This window comes from Athene noctua, chromosome 15, assembly GCF_965140245.1.
Source record: "Athene noctua chromosome 15, bAthNoc1.hap1.1, whole genome shotgun sequence".
In the NCBI taxonomy this organism is placed as follows: domain Eukaryota; kingdom Metazoa; phylum Chordata; class Aves; order Strigiformes; family Strigidae; genus Athene; species Athene noctua.
In genome coordinates, this window is record NC_134051.1 from 19,386,580 (window position 1) to 19,411,873 (window position 25,294).

The 25,294-nt window shown below is 56.0% G+C and overlaps 1 protein-coding gene across 2 annotated transcripts in view; it reads left to right on the top strand.

The window, feature by feature from the left end:
- Positions 1-25,294, top strand: part of PRKCB (protein kinase C beta) — a 133,123-nt gene that overhangs the window by 42,102 nt on the left and 65,727 nt on the right. For both annotated transcript variants that reach the window (XM_074918890.1, XM_074918889.1), the window contains exons 3-5: positions 9,486-9,568; positions 23,158-23,269; positions 24,607-24,735. In XM_074918890.1, coding sequence (XP_074774991.1) covers positions 9,486-9,568; positions 23,158-23,269; positions 24,607-24,735 — 324 coding nt within the window. The remainder of the gene's footprint in view (positions 1-9,485; positions 9,569-23,157; positions 23,270-24,606; positions 24,736-25,294) is intronic.

Genomic DNA, 25,294 nt, shown 5'->3' on the forward strand with positions numbered 1-25,294 from the left:
AGACGCAGCCTCGTTCAAAAGCTGACGTTGTCCCTCTTCCCCTCCCAAACAGCCAGCAGGCAGAGGAGCAAGGAGTTGGTTTTCCTGGAGAACTGGGAACTCCCCAGTGAACGGGAGATGTGAGCATAATGCTCTGAGCTGGTACTGGGTGTACAGGCAGGCGAGGAGCCGGAATAAATGAGGGTATTTCAGTGTGCCCTCTCCCCAACAAGGATTTGCAGAAAAGAGAGGATTCCTGCTCTTCAGACACATAATCCCCATCGCCAAGCTCCTCGCCTGGAAGGCTCAGCCCTTCCCTCTGCACTGGGGAAGGGCCTTGGGGGGCCGGGAGGAGCAGGAGCATCCTCCTCTCCCTGGGAAAGGGGCAGACGGCGTCAGCCAAGGGGCTGCTCTGTCGGGGATGGCTCATGGAGCCCGGGGCAGGCCCTGATCCTGCAGGTGTTTGTGTCCGCGCTCCTTCCCTTTCCAGAAGCCAGTCTGGGATGAATAACGACGGGCAAAAGTCCTGCCTGAGGGGGAGAGTCCCTGCTTTGGGCACTGCTGATGGGATCTGCCGGGGAGCAGAAGGGATAGTACCAATTGCTTTTATAATGGCTGGAAGATTGTGTAGCTTTAAAAAAATACATCCTGCTGCTTTTACTTCAGAAATACCAGGAAATGCAGTTTTATCTTCCTGGCACTGAATGACAGCTTTCTCAGCACTAATTTGCAAGGCTGGGCCTCTTCAAATCGGTACTGACGGTTTCTTTGTGCCGTTAGCACAGAATTAACTGGTCTGCATAAGAATCGCTTTCTTGGACTGAAAAATCTTTGTAGCTGTTCAGGCAGTCAGAGTCTTCTAGAGAAATGTGGCTGGTGAGACCTTGCAGAAGAGAAGCCTGATGTCTCGCTCGCTCTTTATCTTTTTCTTCCTCTTCCTGAAGAAAAACAGCTCTCTGTTTCTGTGAGGCACCCAAACCGTGCAGAAATGCCTTCTCGCCCTCCTGCTTTTGCCTGCATCAGCAGCATCTCCCCCTCTGCCCCCACTCCCCGGGGGCCTCTCTCCCCCCCATTAACCAGTGCCCATCGGCCAGACTCCGCTGTCTTCCCAGGGATGGAAGTTGCTCGTCGGTCCTTGGGGTTTTGCTGCGGCAGAGGCGGGCACGGACCGAGGGAGTAAGGGCAGGGCCCTCTGCGTCTCATCCTTGGGTCCCGCGAGCAAACACCCACAGCGGGTGCATCATCAGCCCGGACTCGCCGTAACCCCCCGTCATCCCCGGCTCCCCGGTGGGTTTCTGCAGAGAACTGCAGTCCCAGAATCCCAGAGCACGGACGTTTTTATTGTGTCTCTCTGGAGCTGACAACGGGAGAACCGCTGAAGTCTGGTGAGGAGCTGAAGATATTTGTTGTCTTGTAAGAACTCCAGAAAGCTTTTAACCAAATCTGGGGATTAAATCCAGACGAGGCAAATTTTAGCTTGTTGTCTCTCCGCGCTGTGATTAAAAGCTGTAAAGTGCTGTCAGAAATTCAGGACTTCCCCTCCTGGAAACCTTCTTTCCCCTTATTTTATGATTACTGTGCTTCACTGACTTGTTTTGATGTAGCGAGTCTTATTTTTTCAACGTGGGAATGGAAAATTGTGGGCAACTGCTGCCTGTGGTGCATTTCGGACTGTCATCGGGGCAGAGCTGGCCCGATGCCTCTGACCCCGTGGGTTTGCCCAGCAGAGGTGGATCGACACAAAGCTCCTTTGAAAATGTTTTTTTGGGGGGTTATTTTGTTTTCTCCAGTTCTGATAATCCAAACTCCAAGCTGTTTCCTGAACCTTGTGTTATTTAGGAAGTGGAAGCGTTATCCAAATGAGAATTTCCACAGGTTGTAAGGGAGCAGCTAAGAGATATGCTTGAAATAATCTTCCAGTTCTGTGATATTAGAACCATCTGCTAAATCATGGCTCCATCAGCTCTCTGAGGAGGGTTTAAGTCCTCCTGGGGTTTGATTTTTAGATGAATCTTGCTTGAACCTTCTTCTTTCTCTGTTACCTCTCCATCTGTCTGCTTTACTTGACGTACAGTATCTGAGACTGTTCTCCGTGCCTCCAGAGCTCTCCCTTGGCCGGCGGAGGTGGACGAGGGGCTTCCCTGCCGCGGGAACGTGTATTCGGGGAGGAGATGTACTCAGGGGGAGGCATCCCAGGTGGCCCCACTGAACTACTCATTCCGTGAAGGACTCGGGGGAAAATTGATGAACCCCTTCTTCAGAACATCAGGACACGGAGTTCATGCAATGAAATTAGAGCAACAAATGGAGATCAAATAAAAGGCAACGCCGCTCCGTGCAGCATGGAGTTGCTAGGCAGGGTTCATTCCTGCAGGAAGTCATTTGTCACAGCGTCTGGGGTTTTGAGGAGGGCTGGATACCTTCCTGCCAGCTAACGACGTTTCGTGTGGGAGATGAGGCTAATCAGATCTCATGTGGCAGGCTCCAAGCCGATAGCGTGCAGGGGTCAGGAAATGATTTATCATCTCGAGCCAGCCCTGCTTTGCTTGCCAGGGACGCTGCAGGTTTGCGCTCTCCTGGCATTTCTAAGCCCTCGGCTGTGGGCTGGCGCCAGGGCCCCGTGCAGGCAGCCAGAAGCTTGTGTCGGGGTTGCTGCAGCTTGGAGGCGGCTTTGGGGCTCTCCTGGCGTTTCTGGGCTGCGTGGAGATGCGGTGCTTCGGGGGCACAACGCCACTGCTTTGCTTCCAGCATCCGTCACCCTTGGCAGTCATCTGGCTCCTTGTGCGGAGCGGATCCATGCAGCATGGCCAGGGTAGGGGGCAAGGCAGTTTTCCCTCTGTAGTGTGTTTTTAGCATCCCAAAATCCAATCCAGAGAAAGGTCAGAGGATTCTGGAGAAATGGGGCCCCTAAATACCAGCTCTGAGCAGGACTGGCTGCTGTGTTGGAGAAATGTGTGTCCTGGCGAGAACCGCTTTTGCCCTGCGTAGCGTTCCGGGCAGCGGGTAGAACCAGGCAGAGAATTCCCGGCTAGTGCTTGGGTCTGCTGCTACTGCCTGGGATGGGCTCAGCAGTCTCAGACACTTGGACTTCGCACATAAAATGCTAACCCTGAGACTTTTCTGGGCTCTGATTTTCCTGGGAATAGCTGTGTTCACATTGGGCTGGCTCCCCGAGTAGCCTGATGCGAGTATAAGGAGCTTAAAGCTTTGATAAAGGGCTTTTCCTGGGCAGAAGCCACCGGCCTGGGAAGGATTTTGTATTCTAAGAGCGAATCTTTCAGCATTGTTGTATCTTTGGGCAAACTGCCCAACTGTCTGCTTTTGGGAAAGCATCCGAATGGAGACGGAGCGTGCGAGGTGAGCTGTGGTGCATATGGTGGGGAAGCTCTTCTGCATTTGTTTACATTTTGTAAACAGAAGAAAATAAAATATTCGGAAGGAGAAGGAAGGTGTGAGAAAGGCGGCAATACCTGCGTTGCTCATCAGTGGGGAGAGCCAGCACGGCCAGGGCTGCTCCTGCTCCTCCCCGGGCCGCTGCGTGGGAGAAGAGCAGAGCCCCGGGCTGTCGGCCGTGGGAGCCCCTCGCACGGGTGGGCTTCAGCCCCGGGGGCTGGGGCTGGTCCCAGCGCAGGGCAGGCGGGAACGGGGGGACCACGCTCCTTCGCAGCCCCCGAGAGCGCGGGGTGGGCGAGTGCATCCCCCTGCCCAGCCCGTCCTGGCGAGCCTTGAGGGGTGTAAACGCTGACCTTGAACGTCTTGTCTTGTCCCTTCCGACAAGGAGGTTTTTGCTGCTTTTGTTGGGAGCGTCGGAGGGACGAGGGGACTCTGTTCCTGCAGGACTGGCTACGCCGGTGACAAGCTGCAGCAGCTGCAGGAAAATTCCTTATTAGTGGCTCTGCCCGGTGCCGTGGCGGGTCCGGGTGTGTGCCCAGCCCCGTGCGGAGAGCCCGGCGTGCCGGAGCTCCGCGGGCGCAGGACGCCGGGAGCGGGCTGTTCCCATCCGCAATCCCACGCCTCGAGGTGAGGCACCTGGAACCCTGCCTGCCTGCTCCCCGAGCTGCTTCACGGCGCTGGAGGCACCTGCTCCTCTCTAATTGCGCTCTGGTTAACGTCAAGGTCTGGCCTCTCTTATTTTTTACTTTCAGTGACGGTTTTATTGTTGCCGGTGGCCTGTCGGCCTCCCAGGAGGACTGCCGGGGAGCGGGGACAAACGCAGCGGCCGTGTGCAGGGGTGTCACCGCCCGGATCAGCGCCCAGCCTGCGGCTCATCTCGGGCACGGGCCGTGGGTCCGGGGTGACAAAAATCCTCAGCAATTAGGGGAGTTCTACCTCGCTTCTTGCAGCACTATTTCCGTGCAATGCAGTCGAGTGCTGGGTTTGTCCCTCCTGCCATTGCTCAGCACTTCCCAGGGGCTTCTGTCTGCTGCCATAATTTGCAGCATTGTTCCAAAACACGCAAACGTACAGTGGCTCCCGTCCGCGCGCTGTTGAATAAAGCTTTAATTTGCTGGCCTGTCTCCCTGCGTTCAGCAGCCTGCGCTGGCTGGCTGTCAGCAGCCTGGAGCCCAGGGCTGCTCTGCCGACTGCCGCGCTGCGCTCGCTGCCCCGGAGGTCCCTCCCCGTGCTGGAGGTGCAGCCGAACACGTGCTCCGCAAGCTTCATCCTCCTGGAAGGCGTTTTGATGAGGTTTTTCTGGTTGGCAAGGTTCTGCGATCAGTTTGGGAAACTGCCTTATGGTTTTTCTCAAGGATTTTTGAGCAGTGGTTTAGGCCAACAAGCCTTTAAGTATACATATATTTTTTTAAGCAACACTGTTAGCATTTTCTCTCTTTTCATCCTTCAAAATAAGCCTAGTTCCTAGAGTTTCAAAATACCCTGGTGCCATGTTGCTACTGTGGTTTCTTAGCTCTGAAAACGAACCTTCTAGGAGACCTTTCTTCCCCAAACTGCGTCAGAATCACAGGGAATGGAGATGTGTTATCTTGCCCTGATGCTTTGGGGCAAGTCTCCCCGGATTTCTCAGGAAACCGTGCTGGGGCTGCTCTTAAAAATGTGTTTTCTAGCAAGTCTCATAGGCTTGTGAAGAGTCTCTGAGCTCGAGGGCTCTGCCTCTTTTGTAGGTTTTTGTACCCTTCGGTTCCTCAAGACAGAGATGTCTCCCCAGATGCCTGCAGCGGAGGTAGCTATAAAGAATAATTTAGGGCCAGTAAACATTCTTGCATTATGCAATAACAAATGGTAAAGGTTAATGTTTCATTTCTGTTGTATATAAATGACTCAGGACATTTGTAGCTCACCAGTAGGATTTGATAACTTTATTATCCATGTAATACGATTTACAAATTAACTGTCTAATTAGCAACCCGGGAAAGCTGCTGCTTGTGCTGTAGTTTCTAAACTGACAAAGGTACAGGCTTGAAATGCTGAAGTGTGATGAGAGGAGGAGTGGCACGGCAGGGCTGGTCCTGCCCGCCCTGGCACCGCGCTGGAGGGGAGCCGGCGCAGAGCAGCAGCCTCTTCCCAGCCTGGTGCTCCGGGGCAGGCACGGGGGGAAGAGCTGTCAGCTCTGCTCGCCTCGGGGTGCGGGTTTGGGAGGTAAGGCAGATTACTGGCCTAAGCTCCTGTACCCGTGTAATTCTACTGGCTGTTTTCCTGCATGGATTGAGTACTCGCCTGAGCGCGCGTGGCATGTTTGGATGGATCTTTCCAAGGCTTGCCGAGCTTCCTTCGAAGCCTCGGGCGCAAAGCCTGCGCTGCGCCGTCGGCAGCGAGCCTCTCGTTCGCTTTGGATGCCTGGGGAGGTGTTACGCTTCGCCATCCTCCAGCGGAGGGTCCTTACGATCTCTGTGAGCACCCACTGCGGGGCTTTCTTGTGAAAAATTCAGTTGCCACAAAGATGACTTGCAGTGACTCGGGTGTCATTTGCTTAATTGAGCTGTAATATGAACGTTTTGAACACACAGCAATTATTTTGCAAACTGAAGAGAAAATACTGCATTTTGCCTGCATTCTGCTCAAGGGGCAGGAGGTGTTGTTACCTGTGTGTGTATATTTAATGCCATCCTTAATAATTGAACTCTTCGGTGAAACCTTGGAAGAATATGGGGGAGAGGCTGCAATAAAAATCTGGGATGGTTTTGAGCTTCTCCGACACCGACTTTGTAGTCTGTTGCCACTAGAAATGGGCATTTCACCTCTTTGGCTTATGCAAGTGAAAAAGTAGAACGAGTGTGTTCTTTCGTAGTGTCTTGGCGAGGCGAGAGCCAGCGCTCGCCCGGGGTGGCTGCGTGCACACACGTGCACTTCTCTTGCTCCGGTCCTCTCGCACCTCTGTGAGCATCAGTCCTGTGTTGGCCTTTCCCTTGCTTCTTAGGATTCCCTCCTAATTTCTCCTCACCTGACTCCTCCCTGGCAACATAACTTATAATGAGCGGAGTATAGAACGCCGCTGCAGATTCTTCTCATTCACAGCAGAATGTAAGACTTTGATTTTATTTTTTTTTTAATTTTTGAAATCCAGTGCAGTTGAAACCCACAGCTTTGATGTGCGCTGTCTCCTGGCTGTGCAACACGGACTCTGGGGGAGCGACGCATCCCTGTGAATGTGCTGCCAGAGCAGGGCCCTGCTCCGGTGTGTCTGCGCAGCGGGGATCCAGGAGTGTTGCTTTTCAGATCCAAGCACTGCAGCTTTCTGCGAGAGCAAAAATAGAAAAGTTGCATTTCTGACTTTCCATAGAGTAAAGCCAAGCTGCCAGCCTGCCCTTGCCCTGTTCAGGGGAGCCGCTGTGGGAAGCGAAGGGGTGAGCACAAGCAGGAGTCACCAGCGTGGTGAAGGTGCTATTGCGAGGGACAGAAATTAATCGGGCTGGCATTGGGGGGGTGCTGGCATCGGGGGGTGCTGGCAGGGCTGCCTGGGCTTGGAAGGGATTTTGAGGGAGCTGCTGTGGGGCTCAGCTCAGCAAACAGCCAGTGCAGGGCCTGAGGTGGGGCTGCTAGGAGACGGGAAGAGTGGGGCAAGGAGATCTGTTGTGATGTGGGGCGGGCTGGGGTGCTGGGAGAGGAAGGCGGTCAGCTCTCGCGTGGCTGTCGTGCCTTGTGGGAGAGATCACAGAGTCATCTGGGTTGGAAAAGCCCCTGCAGCTCCTCCAGGCCAGCCATGAGCCTCCCCCTGACCGTTCCCAACTCCCCCAGATCCCTCAGCGCTGGCTCAGCCCGACTCTTCAACCCCTCCAGGGATCCCGGGGACTCCCCCCTGCCCTGGGCAGCCCATTCCAACGCCCAACAGCCCCTTCTGCACAGAAATCCTTCCTCAGAGCCAGCCTGACCCTGCCCTGGGCAGCTTGAAGCCATTCCCTCGGGGCCTATCAGACAGGGTTGGTGGTGGCCGTGTTCTCCAAACCCCGCGGAGCAGAGCCCGGCCCGGGGGGGTGCTCGGTGCCAGGCAGCTGCTGCCAGCGCCTGGTTCACACCGGGCGAAGCAGAGCCGAGTCCTCAGCCACGGGCAGCCCGGCACGGACATCTCCTGCTTTGTTCCTTCTCCAGCTTCTGTCACCCCAAAGGCAGGAAGGTTGTTTTCCCCAGGGAGGAACCAGTACCGCTGTCCCCAGAGCGCAGAAGCTTCTTAGGAGCTGGAGAAGCACCAAAGGACCTGCTTTTCTTTCTTTTACCTACTCTTCAGAGCCAGGTTGGCATCCTGCAGCCTCTTCATATATTGGCATGGAGGAACGGCCTTAGGAGGTTCAGCCTAGTCGCAATCTTGTTTCTTCTGTTGAACTGAAATTATTCCAGCTCCGCTGGGAATCCCTCACCACAGCCTAGATGCTGGCATCAGCGTGCAACCTCCCGACGGCGCCTGCGCTCCGGCGTGTCACGGACCCTGATTGAGTTTATACGCACACTTCAGGACAAATCTTTGCTAATAGAGTTCTAATTTCTTCCTTCCTGCTTCCCAGATGCTCTGTCTCTGTATACAAATGATAGAAATGGTGGACGATGTTTTAAAAAAAAAAAAATGTTTATTTGTTAGGCTCAGAAAAGCAAGTGGGAGGTCCTATGAGGAGAGAGTTCTTGGCAGTTGTTGTGCCTCTCAAACCTTCTGGGTTTGTTTTTTTCGTAATGAAAAATGTGAAAAGGAAAATCGATTTAAAGCTGGATGTAGCAGGGCACAACAAGGGGATTGTGAGTTTAATGGCAAACATCACTTGCCTTTTCCTTGCTCTTTAGGAAAAGTCTGATAGTGACACGACCGAAACCCGCTTCGGTTTTGCACCGCTCCGTTTGGTTTATGTGCTCGGTGTCTCTGAACCCGGGTAGACCGTGCATCTCATCTTACACTAAATGAAAGAGCGACCGGAACCGCAGCTCTTGGGAAGAGGACGTGGCAAATAAAGGACCCCCGAGACAGAGCTGAGCTTGGTGCCCGGGTTCCCCCCAACAAAGCACAGCTTTGCTTTGCCTACGGGATGAGCGGTTGTTGGGTTCGCCCCGTGCCTGCGTGCGCTCCCTTCCTGCACGGCGTTGCCTCGGAGGTCCCGTCCCTCGGGATGGGGCGTGATGCGGTGCAGAGCACGGTGGGATCGGGGGGGCCGGTACCCAGGAGGGGGTGACGCGGGGTGCGAGGCCGTGCCGCTGTTCCCCAGGCCTGGGGCACCCCAGCTTCTCAAAGCTGTGGAGCCACCCCCAGCTGCAGGGAGAGGGGGGCTGAGACCCCCAGGAAGGACCTGGGCTGCCAGCTGAGGTCACCTGCAGTGCCGAGGGGCCTCTTTAAAGTCTGTCTCTGAAAGTAAGGTGTTTATTTGGCATTTAGGGAAAAAATTAGCCTTTAAGTACAACACTTTGACTGCACAGACTGGAAAAATACTGCTGGCAGCTTGAGATTAGCATGTGCTGTAAGGGTTTGGTGGTTTAAGGGGTGTGGGTTTAGCTCCGGATACTTACGCTTGAAAGTCTGGGTAATGGCACGTTGGGATTAATTTTCCTGTGCTGTTCCCAGAAGGGTGACTTTGTCATCGACATGCGTGCGTGAGGAGAGGAAGACGTACGTGTCTTCTGGTCTGGCAAATGGAGGCTGTGGAGTTGCTGAGGAAAAGCAGAGCTGTGGGAGGAAAATTGCCCACCTGTTCCTATCGGTACAATCTTCCATTTTTGGACACATGCACTTTTCAGCTCAGATACCCACGAATGCCAGATTCTCCCTCTTTTTATACACGGCGGTGACCTCAGAGCGTGTGCTGCGAGTGACAGTGAGCTCAAAGAGAACATGAGGATTCTCAGCCCGCCTTTGATATTTGCTCAACATTTTGCTTCTGCTTAGTTTTGCTGAAATGCCTGGTCAGTTGATGATATTCGGTAAGGTTTAAAAATCTGCGGCAGGTTTACTATAAAGAAGCCTGCTTAGAGTCCTGTATGCCTCTTCTCATAAATCAGACGTAATAGCTCTTTATTTCTTGCAGCTCTGGATTCACGTGGTGCCGATCCCTGACGCTGTCCCTGTCTTCTCTTTGCAGTTTGCTGCTTCGTCGTGCACAAGCGGTGCCATGAGTTCGTTACCTTCTCCTGCCCCGGTGCTGACAAAGGCCCTGCCTCGGATGTAAGTACGCGCTCTGGTGCTCTGAGGGAAGGCACAGAGCGGTGGGTTGTGGATCGCCGTGTTTCACAGCAGTTTGGAGATGATGTTCCTGCAGCTTTCTCAGCTGACGACACTTCTGTGCCGTTATTTCGCCGGCATCTCTAATTCATTGTTATTCACAGTTGTGTGGGCTCTCATGTATTTTGGAGACACTTAAAACACTTTCAAATCGTCCACTAACGTGCTCTCAGCAGAGCAGGGAGAACCTGCAGGGATGCAGAGACGTCTCTGTTCGGGCCTGAGCCTGCAGCCTTACCCCGTCTCCCTTCAGTCCCCTGAGCCGCAGCCTCAGTTTCCCCATCGGTAAAATGACATTTCCAGGGTCTGCCACCCGAACCGAGGTTTTAGTTTTGGGGTTAATTAACATGCATGAGGCACTGGGTGTTAAAAGCTGCTTTAAGTCTTTGGCCAGAGTGCCCTGAGCTGAAGGGGACTCTCTCTTCTGGCGGGGTTTGTTTCAAGGCCTTGATCAATCCCTTTTGTCACAAGAGAAATACCTGAAAGAATCAGCTGTGGTTTGACGCCTCCTGTTGCGCTAGACTAGAGTCAGCCCCGGGGAGTGTGCCTGTCCCTGCTGCCCCTCAGCTCGGCACTTTTCACCAAGGCCCGGCTGCCCCGCGCCGTGGCCCCGCGGTCGTGCGGCGTTCCCGGCGCGGGGCTCCGGACCTGCAGCACCCCTGCTCCTCGCCCGGGGCCTTCTCCCTGAAAGCACGCATGGTTTTCTTCAAGCCTGTTTTATATCATCTTGCAGGTTTAATTAAACCAATATATATGTTTGGTCTTCTCAATGGGAAAAAAAATCCCAACCCTGGGGCGTGTTTCATGGTCGCTTGCGATTTGTGTGGCCAGTGTCGCTGCCTTTGCTTCAACCCCCTCAGAAAACACGCGCTGGCCGGGCAGCGGCATCAGGGACAGGAGTTACTGGGAAATACCAGTCTCGCTGTGACTTTTGGAAAACGCTGCCGTTCTCTAAAAAACCAGAAAAGCACCCAAATGCCCGCTGTCTGAGTCCCCGTCCTCATTTTCACAAGGGCTCGCTTTCCCGGTGGATCCCCGGGCTTTCGGGGGCGAGTGAGAGCTGGAGCAGCGGAGCGGAGCTGGCTTAGGCTCCTCGGCGTGGTTCTGCCAGCGCCTTTCAGGTCTGTCTGGCAGTTTTTGTGTTTTCCTGTGGAAACTGGCTAATTTGGGGAACTGCTAGGAGAAAAGAGATTGAATTGGGGAAACGACAGTGCACCACAACTCTCACCCTTAAAAATAGAACCAGTGGGAGCAGGCAGTGTAACAGGCAGCTGAAGGTGGAGGCTAAACACACGTTGTCAGTCACCCTGCCCGGAGCGGGGCTGCCGCCGTGGTGGTGTAAGTGGGAGCTTTTGGGGAGGGGGCTCAGCTCGCGGGGCAGGGGCAGAGCTGCGGGGGCAGCCCCTGCCGGGCACAGCGGCGGGCAGGGCTGCCCCTGCCCCTGGGGGGGATGTGAGGGGAAGGGCTGAGCCTGCTCTGGGATCCTTCACCAAAACTGCACCTCTGCTCCAGCCAAAGCAGAGGGCAGGCTTGGGGCTTCCCCTTTTCTCTGGTTTCTCCTCCTGTATGAGTGTGCTTGGGGCATTTCTGCTTTGGATCTGAGAAATCTGGCTGGACTTTGGGCCCAAAGAACCGCTGGGCAGCTCCACGGCAGAGCTGCTGGGGTCCCCGGGCAGGGGGCCGGGGTGGGAGAGTCCCCGACACCCCCCACGTCCCCAGAGCTGCCCTTGAACCCGGTCACTGCTCTGGCTCCAGCACAGCACTGACTTTATCCCAGAGCCGAGCCCAGCCTGTGGCTGATCAAGGGACCTGCCTGTGCAAAACCCCGTTTCTCCCCTGAGCCCCTGCTGTCGGATTTCTGGGGGCACGTGCGCTCGCAGCCCCCCAGCCCCGGTGCACAGCGCGGCGCCTCCGACGTGTTGAAGCCTCCCTGACAGCTCCTCCACCTCCGGAGAGGATGCTTGGCAGAGTGTTCGTTGTAACAAGCTGATAAAGAAGCTTTTGGCTGTTTCCCACAGGCTGAGCTGCCCTGGTAGGTGTGTTCCAGCTCGCTGGAAGCAGCAGTGCCTGGGTCCTGCCAGTGTGGTGCTGGGGGTGCTGCCGGGGCAGCCCCGAGAACGGGTGCTTCCAGACTCGGGCTGGTGCACAGTTTGATAAGCTCAGTTTTATTTCCACTTCCCACCAGACGATTCGTCAAAATGGCTTCTTAAATCCCCCCTCCCTGGGCACTTCGCACACGACTGTCGCTCTCCTCGCTGAAGGCTTTCTTCTCCACAGGGGCTGCTGCTAGTTGTGGTGTGTCGGTGGCTGTTGAACCTTCAGAATTAGCAGAGGGGAAGAGGAGATGCCAACCCAAGAGAGGCTAATGCATCCATGAGTACTCTGGCCCTGCAGACTGTAACAAGTCTGTGTGAACCTGAAGGTCAGGAGAGGCTGCTGGGTCCCTGTTTGAGCCCCCTGACCCCAAAGCAGCCGGCGGGGTGTTCCCGGCCCGGGGTGTCAGCTGTACCCTCTGCCTGAACTGTGGCCGCCGGGTGTTGGCAGCTCCCTCCTGCGCAGCCTCCGTTGGAGCCGCTGTGGCACCGCGGGCCCCATCTCCACATGGTCTCCACGTTGAGGCCTTGGAATGGGCTGCCCAGGGCAGGGGGGAGTCCCCGGGATCCCTGGAGGGGTTGAAGAGTCGGGCTGAGCCAGCGCTGAGGGATCTGGGGGAGTTGGGAACGGTCAGGGGGAGGGTCATGGTGGGGCTGGAGGAGCTGCAGGGGCTTTTCCAACCCGGATGATTCTGTGATTCTGTACAGCAGACCCCAGGGGCGGGTGGCAGGGTGACACTAGTGTCAGGCCACAGGACACAAGTCCCTGAGGTCTTTGGTGTGCTGGGAGCAAGCAGGGTCTTGCGGCACAGGAGCTGCTGCCCGCTCGCTCTGTGGCTCGCAGGGAGCTCGAGGACGGGGCTCCCCGCTCCGCTCACAGGACGAGGCTCGGCTGGGGTTGAAGCATCCCTCTTTCTCCATCTCGGGGTGCCCACACGGTGCTTGGGGTGGGTGGAGCTCCGTGGGGGCGGGGGCGCGATGGCTTTGCCCCCCACGCCTCCGTGCTGCTGTCTCTGGGCAGTTGCTCTCGCTGCCCCTGCGGCTGCTCCTCTGCAGTGGGCACCCACTGAAACCGGGCCGGGAGAGCTGGGGAGGGCACGGGGCAGGGAGGAGAGGCTGGGAGGTGATCCCTTCCCCAGGAGTTGAGTTTGGCCATCCAGGCACTCTAAGGGGCTTGCACACACGCGTGTGCGCTGGCGCTCGGGCCGCGGGTGAGGTGGCAGAGCCCCTCTGTCCGCCGCCCTGCGCCCGCCGGGCAGCCGGCGGTGCTGGAGGCGTTACAGCCACCCGTGCTGCTGAGTAACGTCACGCTCTGAGATTCCTTCTGGCCCTGTGGATTTAGCTCTGACGCTGGCGCTCGCTCTCTTCTCTGTCATCTAAAACGCATGAAGAAAAGGGCAGCGAGACCCACGTGCGGGTCTGACACCCTGCAGACCTTGGTCCAGGCTTCGGGAGGTGTGTGGGATATATCCAAAAATGTCCGTTTAGATATTTGAGCATGCAGAGATGAAATCTTGCGCTTAAAGCAGCCTTATACATAATGTAAGCGTGGAAGGAGCTGCTGTCTGAGCAGAGCCCCCGGGCTCCCCCCTGGGCTGAGTGGCTGCGGGCACCCAGGGAGGGTGGGGGGCCACTGGCCCCGTGGCTGCGTGTGGCCCCTCGCTGCCGCGGGAGCGGCTGGGTGGGTGCTCTGGGGCAACAGAGCTAGAAACCCTCCCCGGTTTGGTGCAAAACCGACAGAAAAGGTGCCAGCGAAGGCGATCAGGGCAGAGGGAGATGGAAACGCTGAAACCACTTAACCTTGCTCAAGGAAAATGAGTTTGGCAGTGGGCGAGCGGGGCTGTCATCCAGATGCCACCTCCGGAGCCTCGCTGGGGCGCTGGGCAGCCCGCCCGGGTGCCGCTTTCTCATCCCTGCTCATCATCTGGGTGGCAGCTCGCAGCTGGCAGGAGAGGCAGCAGGTACCAGGGAGATGCTTCGCCTGTTTCTGCGCAGCGTTTTGACTGCAGGGGGATGCGAAGCTTTTCTTTTTCTCCCCACCAGCTCTCTCCAGGCTGGGGGAGCCCTCGGACAGCCCAGTCCTGCTCCCCGATCAGCCTCTGCCCAGCAGGTCTCTCCCACACGTGTCTCCTCCTGCCCTGCGGCTGCAGGTTACCGTGGGCAGCCTCTGCCTGGGAAGGGAAAGGTTTAAATTAAATCTCAGTTGTCCCATTTTAAGAGGCGCCACTCGATACCGGGGCGTGCGTAAAGGCCCTTGATCGAATTCTCTGTGACTGGCTTTTATTGCTGGGTGAGAGTTGCCCCCGGCTCATCGAGCAGATGGGTAAAAGCTGCCCAGTTGGTGTTAATTAATTTTTAATACATGATTTCTGGAAACGAGGAGAGGAATGCAGATGCTTGGGAGTTAAAGCAGGGAGCAAAAATGGCACTTCTGTAGCTGGATTTTTGGTCATTTGACAAAGCCCGCTGGGAGACCCTCTGGTTTGTCCCCATGCACGGCTGTCACCTGGGGTGTAACTGGGGTGCATGCAGGGCAAACCTTGTGCCTTCTGCACTGGCAATCAAGCTTCATACACCAATATAATCCTTCAGGAGCACTGAATCAGGAGACAGAAAACTACTTCAGCAAACAGCAGTGTGCTGTCTGCTTCGGGAATGAGCCGAGGACACGGGCTTCATTCTGAACTGATGCAAAGCTCGAGTTTTCCTCTGCTCTGTTGTTGCTGATAACCACGGCATGACTCCGGAGCGACCTATAATTATGTCAAATGCTGGTAGCATCTAGGTTGTAATGGTTACAGCTCTGAGCTTTTCCAGTCGGTGCAGCAATCTGGCTGTCTTTCCTTTCACAAATACAAATACCCAGTGAAATCTAGCAGAAAGAGTGAGTTTAATTTATTGCGTTTGTTTAAACCTTGCAGCATGTTTGTCGTTCCGGTGGGCCACGTGATTTTGCCGAGCTGGAGAGGGAAGAGGTTTGTTCAGGGAGATGGCATCCCCGTGCTCGGCATCTGCAGGGGCAGAGCGGCGGCTGGAAGAGGCGGCTCTGGCTGCGAAGGAGAGATGCTGCAGTTCCCGCCAGATCCCAGCCTGGGCTGGAGCTTTTAATGCCAGCTGGCTGCTGGTTTTCATCCCCAGAGCTGCTCTATTCTAGTATGCTAGTCATGGAGCCCAGGGAAAAAAAGAAAATGTATTCAAAGAAAAAAATATTCTGACTTTGCTCCTTGATCTCTTTTTCTTGCAGTAGCTCATAGTTCCTTGAGAATCAAGGAGAAAAACATTTTGCATCCTGTAAAGTGCTTATGGCATATATGGATGCTTAATTTTAAACACCTGAGTAATACTAGTTGCTTAAATACAACTCATCTGTTTGAAGTTAAGTATGTGCTTAAGTGCGTTATAGGATGGTGGCTTGTGCCTGTATCAAGCAGCTAACCCTGGGGGGAGGCTGGCATTTTACACTTTTCAGAGCATAACAAGGTAACGGAGAGCGGTGAAATGTCAAAGTCTCTTTCTGTTACTGTTGACTAGTCCTACTTTGGAGCAGTTTTCTGTTTGGGCTGGTTGTGTTTGTTTGAACCTCCTTGAGGAGGGCGTGAGCGTGTGTGTGTTTAACCTTGCAAAGCCTGCTGAGTAGGGATCTTCCATCTAGGAGAGGAGGATGGTTATACAGATGTGATAGGAACTCTAAGTAAAAAAAAAAAAAAAAAAAGTAAAAAATGCTTTTTGCAGTAGAGAATGAAGCTGTAGCTATAAATTCTAGTACTGAAGACAGCGGGGCTGCTTTCCTGCTGGATTGCTCTTAAGTCGTGGCAGGTTTTGGGTTGAGGTTTTGGCTGGCTGAAGGTGTGATGGTGGGCCTGTGTTTTGGGCAGCAGCATTGCCGAGGACGGCGTGTGCGTCACACAGCGCTGGCTACCCGAGGGCAGTGCCTCTGGTACCGGACCGGCTGTGCTGGGGAGCAGGGCTGGGCCTGCCTTCCTCCAACAGCCCCGAGCCTCAGCCAGCTCTCGCGTCGATGACGTTGAGGTCTCCCCAGCATCCCCAGAGAGAAAACTTGGAGAGGGTGGCCAGCCCAACGCCACCATCCCGGGATTAAGCTCTGCTGGTTTTCGTGACGTGCTCTCCTCTCGCAGGAGGCAGAGCTAGCGTGACTGTTCAAGCTGAAGTTTTCTGAAATATGGCAAGGTCTTCAGGACCTGAAGTCAGGCATGTGTAATGTAATCCAGTTGGCAAACCTAATTATAGTCGGAGCTATTAGTAGAATGCATAATTATTTAAATTGTAGACAAAATAATCATTAAAATGACCTTCTTTGCATTATCCTGTTAAAGGTCATCTAATCAGGATGCGTTAATAAATACCAGAGCTACTCTAGGAAGGTAACGGGCCAATGTAGCTTCATCTCAATTTTGCATTTAATTTTTCACCATTTTCAGCTTTAGGAGAGGATTTCTCTAATGTTATCACCACGACACCTTTAGTCTTTCCACGCTCTTGTTTGCTGGAGGCAGAATCGTTTCATCTTTGTCTTGGGCTCCTCCTTTCTCGAAAAGCTCCAGAGTCGGGTGTTTGTACTGAAGGAAGTATTGCTGCCGCTCTCTCTCAGAAGACGAGGCCCTTCCCGGGGCGGGGGCCGTACGCGTGCCGTTAGAGGCAGGAGCTGCCTGGCAGCATCAGTAGGTGGCCGTTACCCCTCCGCGCGCAGCAGCACCGGCCCCAGGCTGACGCTGGCGGCGGGGTGCGAAGGGGGCAGCTCCTCTTCCCCGACTTCGGCTTCTTCTCTAGAGCATTTGGGCAAACGTGGGCTGGCAGCAATTAGCAGTGAGATGTCAGCAGCAGAACAAATGAAGACGCCGTTTGTACTACCTGAAAATTAGCAGCTCCTTCAAGTTTCTCCTTTCTGGGCTTGTCTCCAGGGGAAGGGGCACCTCTGCTGGGTGGCCCCGTGGCACAGGGTAGTGCCGAGGGGTATCACCAAACGGCCTGTCGGGGTGGCGGTGGGATGCCCAGCTGCCTTCCCTTCCTCCAGCTATGCCCGTTGAGCCACGACCTCCCTGAGATGCCAAAGCACCCTCTTGGCCAGGTTCTGCCCCAGAGAGCGGGACCCCGATCCCTCCTTGGCGTCTCGCAGACCTTGGGGGTGCCCAGGGTCTGGTGCACAGGCAGCTCTTCACACACATCCTTGCTGCAACTTGCTGCTTGCTTTTGTCTTGCTAATTAACTTCTCCAGCTCTGGTGGCGTGCCATCTGCCCCTTGGGCGAGGGCACATGCTCGCTGCTCCTGCCGGCGCCGCTGACAGATCCCGTGGGATGAAGATGTATCTGCCTTGCTCCCTCCCAGCACCTTCTGGTGCTTCTCTGGCTTTGCCGGAGCCCAGCTTTCTCCTGCCAGCCTGCACATGTCTTCAGCCCTGTAATTGAAAAGCTCTCCTTTTGTTTTCTCGGGCCGTGTGTCCAGTTAACCAGAGGCCGCAGCCTTGGCGGGCGTGAAGGAGGGGATTGGAGAGTGCAGAGGGGTCGTGCCCTGCCCCTGGCTCTGGGCACCGAGCGGCTGGATCTGAGCTGGGTTTGTGCAGAACTATGGGGAGGGCGGTGAGGTGGGTGGTGCAGCCTGTGCCCCCCCGGGCAGCACCGGCGGGGGGGGTCTAGAAAGGGAGTCCTGCAGACGGGAGGTGTTTTAGGGGGTCTCTGTGCTGTTTCAGGCAACTCAGAGAGCTCGCACTGTGATAAAATGACTCTGAAGGCACAGGAAAGATAACAGCATTTCTAAATGATGTTGAGATGCTGATGTTGCTCAGGGAAAAAAGCTGAGTTTGGATTTTTTTTGCTGCTCAGTAAGAGTGCGTTTTATTTGGCGTTGGCAGCAGCAAGAGAAGAATAACTGTCATCCATATCTCTCAAGTTGTCTGACTAGCAGATGAGATCTTTTGTCAATAAAAATGTATTGACTTGCTGGAAGCCGTCAAGGGCAGGTTTTATCTGCGGCCGCGTGTCTGACACGGCAGCGGCCCAAGCCGCGATGCTGGTGCCTGCAGACGCGTTCCCTGCCGCTGCTCGGGCTCGGGGACCGCTTGCCCTTCCGCAGCCAAGGTCTGGGCAGATTTGCTGCCTGCGTCCCGCTGCCTGTGCTACCGTGCCCTCAGGCCCTGCGCTGTGCAAGGTTTTCTGTGCCTGTAATCCTGTAAATGATAGAAAAATGGTTTTGGTGTCGCTGTTGTGGCTGTGTCAATCATCTTTCAAATGTGGCATGCTGAAGCAGGCTCCCACGAGCTACAGTCCTGACAGAAAAGGTAGCCCAGACCTCTGCCGCCCTGCCCTGCGCAGGACCTGGCTTTTCCTCCTGTGCGTCACCTTCTTTCAGCGGAGTCTCTATGGTTTATCACAGCTTTTCTGATTGAAACAAAAACCCATCACTCTCGTTCTCTTGTTCCGTAACTCCTTTGCCTGGTTTTTGTTGGGATTTGGAGCTGTTTCTCACCAAAGGTGTTTTTCCAGCCCTGTGCAGGCAGGTGGGAGGAGGCAGGAGGCGCATCCCCGGGGCAGCAGCTCCCGGACAGGACAGGGCAGGCGAGTGGCCAACAGCCTGTCCTTGCTGAAAGCACAGGGTCCCGGTCACTGGAGGCTGCAGTTCATCTTCCCCCCCCACCTCCTGGCTTCTTGTGCAGTAAGAAAGAGGATGCTGCCCCGAGCTGTCTCGTTCAGGTCCTGACCCAGCCCCTCACAAACCCCTTCTCTCCCGAGGCTTTTCCCCGTGGCATCACCTTTAGAGTCCCTGTCAGGCCACTTCTGTCTCTGCTGTGAATTGTTCCCTGCACACCAGGGGGGATTTTCCCCAGGGGAAATGTCAGAGCAAATGGTGAGGCTCTTGGGTTTGTGTCCGCTGCCTGGGTTTGGTTAGGTGCAGACAGAAAGCTGTTGCTGTATTTGCTCTGCTGTTACGCTGCTTAAATTGCTGGGAAATGCACTTGAAACCAGTCTCTTAACGTGAACTGTGTTAATTCTTCTTCGGAAGAGATCGTTTAAAGCTTCCTCTGCAGTGAGATGGGGAAAGCAGGGCCACATAATCTTGAAGCAAACCTCTGGCTGTTCTGTAGAGTCCAGCAAGCGGTGTCAGTACGTGGGATTAAAATAGCACCAGCCCCGGGTGTGGGTCCGGGCTGGCCCCTTCCCCGGGCTCTGCGCAAGGGCAAGCGCCCCGGGAGAGCGACGGGAGCGGGGGCCTGCGGGGTTTGTTTGCACGAGGAAACAGAAGAAACTTCAGCACCCTTCGTCTGTGACTAATGTTAGAGAGCTGGACATGCTTTAAAGATGTTTTCTGGCTCAGACCGCGGGGCCTGAGGAAGGGTCTGGTCCTCCCTCTGCCTCCCGCCTCCTCCCTGCCCCAGGGAGAGGCGATGCCCACGCTGCGCGAAGCTCAGTGTGGCGCAGAACTAGGTAAAAGCCCCGGCGGCATCCAGCGCAGCGTCTGCAATTCTGGGTGCGACGGAGGGCTGCTGCCCTTGCCAGGACACGGACTTTTGTGTGAGAAATAGCTGAAGCAAAACGCCCTTGTTGCCAGTCAGTGCCGCGCCGCCCCGCTCTGCTCTCGCGCCTTGGCTCGCTGCCGTCTGACGAGCCTCTGCCCAGCGCCGGCCTGACACTGCCGCAGAGGAGCACACGGATTCCTCGCTGCCGTGAGCTGTGAATAAATTATCAATCTGATCAATGCCACCAGCTGCCTGCCTGCACGTCGGCGGTAAGCGGTGCACCAGCATCTCCATCGGGGAGAGCGGGCGCTGCATCAGCGCCGTGTTCGGCGCGTACGGCCCTGGAGGGAGGCTCAGGAGATGGCTGAGCCCGAGCCAGGGTCCGGCTGGGCTGCGCCCAGAGCGCCTGGAAGGCCATGAGTTGATTACTCACCTATGAATCAAATTTCTTGCGTTCCTGGGAGAGCTCGGGCTGCCGTCAGCCTGAGCCTGCGCAGCTGCCTGTGCCCGCGGCGGGACGGCCGGGGCCGCCTCGGGTCGGAGCAGCTGGAGGTGTGTGAGGTTCTGGGGGAGGCCGGGGGCTGCGAGCTTTGCTCCGCAAATGGGGGCTGCAGTAAGTCGGGGCTGCAGTATTGTACCGGCTCTTTTCAGACCAGAAACCTGCTGTCAAGTTGAGAGGCAGAAGCCGCTGCCTCTGCTGGGTGGGTGCTCGCAGGGTACCAGCTCAGGCGGCGGCTCCTCTCCTTCCCTGGCTCTCAGAGCCCTCCTTGGGGGGCCCCCGGGGCACACGCACATCCCCCTGCTCGCAGGGTGACGGGTCTGTGCCAGCGCTGACTGGAAAGGTCAGAGCCTCTTAATGCAGTAAAACACCCCTCATGGCATTTTCCAGTTCTGCTCCAAAGCAAGCTTTTTCTGCCCTGTTCTTCAGGGACGTGCTGGTAGGATGGAGGAGGAGCGCCTTTTCTTGGCAAACTTCTTTTTAACCATTCTTGTTTTAAGTTTCTCAGCATCTGCATATGCAGTGATCTCGTCATCCTTGTCTCTGTGGTACAAAAATAGTCTCTTTGTAAAATGACTTCAGCCTTGTTCGAAAATGATATCCAGAATTTCCAGTTTCTGGCACCTTCTAAAGCACCAGTCAAGGTGAAACGGGCCCCCACCCCCGGCACCCCGGCAGCCAGAGAAGGGGCTCTGCCTCCCCCTGCCCCGCTGCTTCCATCACCCCCCACCCTCTGGGCCCTCTGGGTGCTGGCTCTCCCCAGAGCAGCCCCTCGGGGGTGGGAGCAGAGGGCGAAGCCCGAGGTGCCCCCATGAGGGGTCCGGCTCCCCCCGCACGGAGGGTCCCTGCTCCTGGGGTGCCGAGGGAGCTGCGGGGAGCCTGCGGGCGCTCGGGTGCCAGCAGGCTCTTGCCGCCGCAGCGCGGCTCGGCGCACGCTTCGCTCCTCTAGCTCGGGGTTTTTTAAGTCTCAGTTCCAGTGGGAATGTAACATCCTTCGCATGAAGTGGAACTCGTCTCATTTTGCATTGAGCTTGTGTTTTTTATGAATGACTAAAGCTTTCATTTGCCTAAACAGGAATATCTGTTTCGAGAAGGGAACACAGAAACTGGAGCACTCGGGGGCGATTCCTCCCCGTGTCACACGCTGGGGTTTGACTGGCACGCGGCTTCTGCCAGAGCTGCCCCCGTCCCGCTGCCGACGGGGGGTCCGCGTGGCCGGCCGGTGCCCGGCCACCCCCGGGGTTGCCCTCCTGGGCGGCGGGGGGCTCCGCGGGACGCGTGGTTTGGCGTCCAACCAGAGGCCTCCTTTCTCCTGGGACGGTGCCAACAGAAAGCTTTTCATTTTCTGGGGTGCCTCATCTCCGGGGGGGTGTCCCGGGCCTGTGGGCGCTGCGCTGTGCCTGCAGGCGTCGGGCTGCGGGGAGGGGGCTCCCCCCGAGGAGGGAGCTCTGCTGTACCAGCAAAGCTGCTTACGGGGCTGCTCCTGACCTGCCCTACAGACAGAGCTCAGGTTATAAAACCAAGCAGGGAGAGTTTTCAGGGGCTTACAACACGTCCAGTGGAAGGATCTGACTAAACCTGTAAGCCTCTTTGGAAGGTGTGTGGGTCTGTCGTGGTGCCCCGGGCAGCAGAGCTCGGGGTTACCCTGCCAGCCCTGCCCTCGCCGCCGCCTGCCCGGCTCGAGGCCCAGCTGCCTGCAGTCTGCCTGCCCGAAGCTTTCTGGGGGGGGCAGTTCTCTCCCTGCCTCCTCTTCTAGCCTCGAATCCAGGTTTACATTGTCCTGTGCTCTCTTATATGCCTGGGGAATGCAAGAGGCTTTCAGATGTACAGTGTCACTTAGAGAACTGTCCTTCTGGTAGCGGGGGGTGTCCAGCAGACAGGTTAATCATGAGCCCTCGACCCTCAGCTGCCCTGCGACGCAGCTGGCACCAACCTGCCACACAGGGGCATGTTGCACTCTGTGTCTGGAGGCAATTTGTTTAGGGTAAAACGTGAGATATTTTAAATTTAAAGTACAATCTGTTTGCTGAAGCGCATACCTAATCCCTTGCGCTTCACAGATGGAATGAAACGAAGCTCCGTTCCTTTTCCACCTTTCTGGTATCGCTGGAGTTATCTGCGATGCTGTGAAATAATGCAGAATATTAGTGATTAATGCAGCTTCGGTGCCATAGCGGGAGGAGGACTGCTTTCAGGGGGAGGTAGTGTATTGGCAGCTACGTTAGAGCTCAGTTCTGACTCGACTCTTTATTAATTTACGGAGCTCACAGTGCCCTGCAAAGGTGTCTTTCCTAATGCCCCGGGCGCCTTTCCAGGCCATTAAAAACCCAGTCAGCTCAAATGACCGCGCCAGGAGCTGTGCCTCGTCCCTAACCCTTAAACAATTAACCCGAGATGAAATGAAGCCAGCTCCAGCTTGCCATAGCCCTCCCCCTTGCCTGGGTGCTGCTACCAGGCGTGCAGCGCACCCGGGGGGGCTGCCTGCCCCCTGCCCCCCGGAGCAGAGCTGCCCCCCCGGCCTCGGCTCTGCCCCCTGCGCGGGGGCTGCTCCAGGGAGGACCGGGCTGGGGCTGGGGCTGGGGCTGGGGCCCAGCTTTGCTGCCCCGGATTCTCCAGCAGCCCCGGGCACTGAAACCGCGGCTCTGGCGGGGCCAGCAGCAGGGATCCCCTCGTCCTGCCTCCTCCGGAACTTTGTGTTGGCTTAAAGTTGCTCTGCGTTCGGCCGCATGACGGAGGTTCGAGCAGAATTGCCTTGTCTCGCATGGGAGACACCAAGAAATACCAAATCCTTGGTCTGCCTCAGTCGTTTGTCCCAGCGGTTGATCCTGTCTCCCTGTTGAGAGGCTGTTTCTCATTTGAGTTTGTTGCTCTTTAACCTGGAGTCCAGGAGCCCTGTTAGCAAGGTGCCTGTGCACGGCTGCAGTGTCCGGGATAAACTGGGCTCTCCTGGTTTTGCTGCTGCAGAAAAGTCTGACCTTGGGTTTAAGAAAGCCCAAAATATTAAAGTATACCCTAAGCAGCTTGATTGCCTAGGAGCGTGCTGGGGAGGGTTGGCACCAGCGCACAAAGATGTTTACTGGGTAGTCTTAATATAGATGGAAACCATGGGGGTTTTTCTCTGCGTTACCCCACTGGGTTGACGTGGAAGTTGAGTAGTGTCCAGCCCTTATGTTGGTTCTTACGTACCGATCTCACCTGGTGTTTTCTGTGCTAAGACCAAGTTATTTAAAAACAATAAATCCCCAGACAAGCCAGTGCATTGCTTTTTCATTGTTATGGCAACACATATAAAGAGTAATAAAGCTGGATCTTGGCGACTGTTGGAAAAGGTCCACATCAGTCGGTGGCAGTTGACTGAAGTCCATTAACAGCACCTCCGAAGCCAGCTGGCATGTGAAATGTGGAGAGCGGTGGGGCCTTGCCAATATTTAATGCAAGTTTATAATCTTTTATCTTTTATTTTCCTCCTAGGATCCCCGGAGCAAACACAAATTTAAAATCCACACGTACTCCAGCCCCACCTTCTGTGACCACTGCGGGTCGTTGCTCTACGGGCTCATTCACCAGGGGATGAAATGTGACAGTAAGTGACGAACCCGGGGGCTGCGGTGGCAGAAGTGGGGGCACCCCGAGGCCTTGGGCAGGGGCTCCCAGCCCGTCTGCACTGCGGCCCAAACCCCGTCCCCTCTGCCACCAGCGCAGAGCCTGCTGCTGGCTCCGAGGGGCTGGGCGCGAGTGGGCACCTTCTCGCCTCTCGTGAGGAGCCCCCCCGAGTCCTGGAGTGAGAGGGGAGGGCAAGGGGTCTGGCTGGGGGGGATCCTGCCTGCATCCCCCCCTGCAGCATCACCCTCGTCCCCTTCATCCCCCCACCAGCACTGCCCTCATCGCTCTTGCTCCCCCCTCAGCATCTCCCTCGCCCCCCCCCTCAGCATCTCCCTCGCCCCCCCCCTCAGCATCTCCCTCGCCCCCCCTCAGCATCTCCCTCGCCCCCCCCTCAGCATCTCCCTCGCCCCCCCCTCAGCATCTCCCTCGCCCCCCCCTCAGCATCTCCCTCGTCCCCCCCAGTGTCTCCCTCACCCCCCAGCATCTCCTCCGTTCCCGGTTCTCCGCAGCGCCGGCTCCGACTGACACCCCGTGGCCGCGGCGGGGGCTGCTGCCGTGGCTCAGGCTCTGCTGAGCGCTCGGGTCTGCGCGACCCTCACCTCGGGCACAGCAGGGCCCGGGGAATTACTGTACAAGAGCAGAAAATGGAGGATGAAAGGAGAGGGAGAGGAGGCAGAGAGGGATCAGTTATTTTCCGAGTTAATCTTGTACGTTCCTATTTAAAAGGACTGTGAATCCCCAGCGCGGTCTGCGGGAACAGCATACTCTGCTGCTCGCCATGTGCTGCCTTTCTCATAAATATAGAAGCTTGCTGACTGTTGTGGGAACAGCGTATTCATTATCACCTTTAAAATGTTAGCAAGTGGAAATGAATTTCTTTACAATATAAATTTTTATATATATATTTATATATTTTATTATATAAATTTTTTATATGTGTATATATGCCCACACATACGCGGGTCATTTTTAATGCCCCTTATCAGCTCCTGGGGAATCCAGCGTTGCACCAGGGGTGTGACGGGAGAGAAGTTGGATAAATCAGCAAAACTCAGGCAATTCGAGTGAGGGCTGAAGGCTCTGTAAAGACCCAAAACTGCCGGGGTGGTGGGTCCCCGTGTCCGGGCAGGGCTCTGCCAGAGCCTCCGGCTGCATTTGAGGGTCCATTTGCTGCATGTTTATCCCAGAAGCCCTCACAAACATCCTCCCTTAAAAGGAGGACAAATCCTTCCCCCCTCAGCCCCTCTGGACACCCCCTGAGCCTTGGCAGAGGGGCCGGCGGTGCTGAGCATCCCTTCCTGTCTCTCCACCCCGCAGCCTGTATGATGAACGTGCACAAGCGCTGCGTGATGAACGTCCCCAGCCTGTGCGGGACGGACCACACCGAGCGTCGGGGACGGATATACATCAGGGCTGACATCGAGAAGGACGTGCTCACCGTCGTAGGTAGGTGTGCGGCCCAGGACAAACCCCAGGACAAAACCGGGGCCGCCCGGTTGCCCCTCGGTGCTGGCGTGCGCCGGGCCACGGCGGGGCCGGGGTGCAGTGCCTGGCCTGTGCCTGCTCAGCAAGGCAGGACGAGGCTTTGAGCCTTCTCCGGGCACGCTCCTGCCCTCTGGCAAGCGCTGGCTGGGGCTACCGAGTCTGTGCTAAAGAGCTTTTACGGTTACAGATTTTTCAGACTGCTCGTTGAATCGTGTAAAATTTCAGCATCCACAGCACCCTGAGGAGGGGTGACAGAAAGTTCTTTCCTTTAGCTGTGCCCTGTGAAAAAGTGTGTTTGTAGCGTGCCCATCTGTTTCCTGATGTTCCTTCCATGCTCTTAAAGGTACCTGGGCCTTGGTGGGAATCCCGGATGGTCCTTTTATCAAACTAGAGCTTTGCAACCTTCTTCCACTGATTTGGAGACCCCGCGGCCTCCCCCTCTGTCCGAGGCGCTCGGTGCTCAGAGGTGCTGGGACAGGCTCAGACAAACCCTTGTTCTGCACGTTTCCCTGGCGCCTGG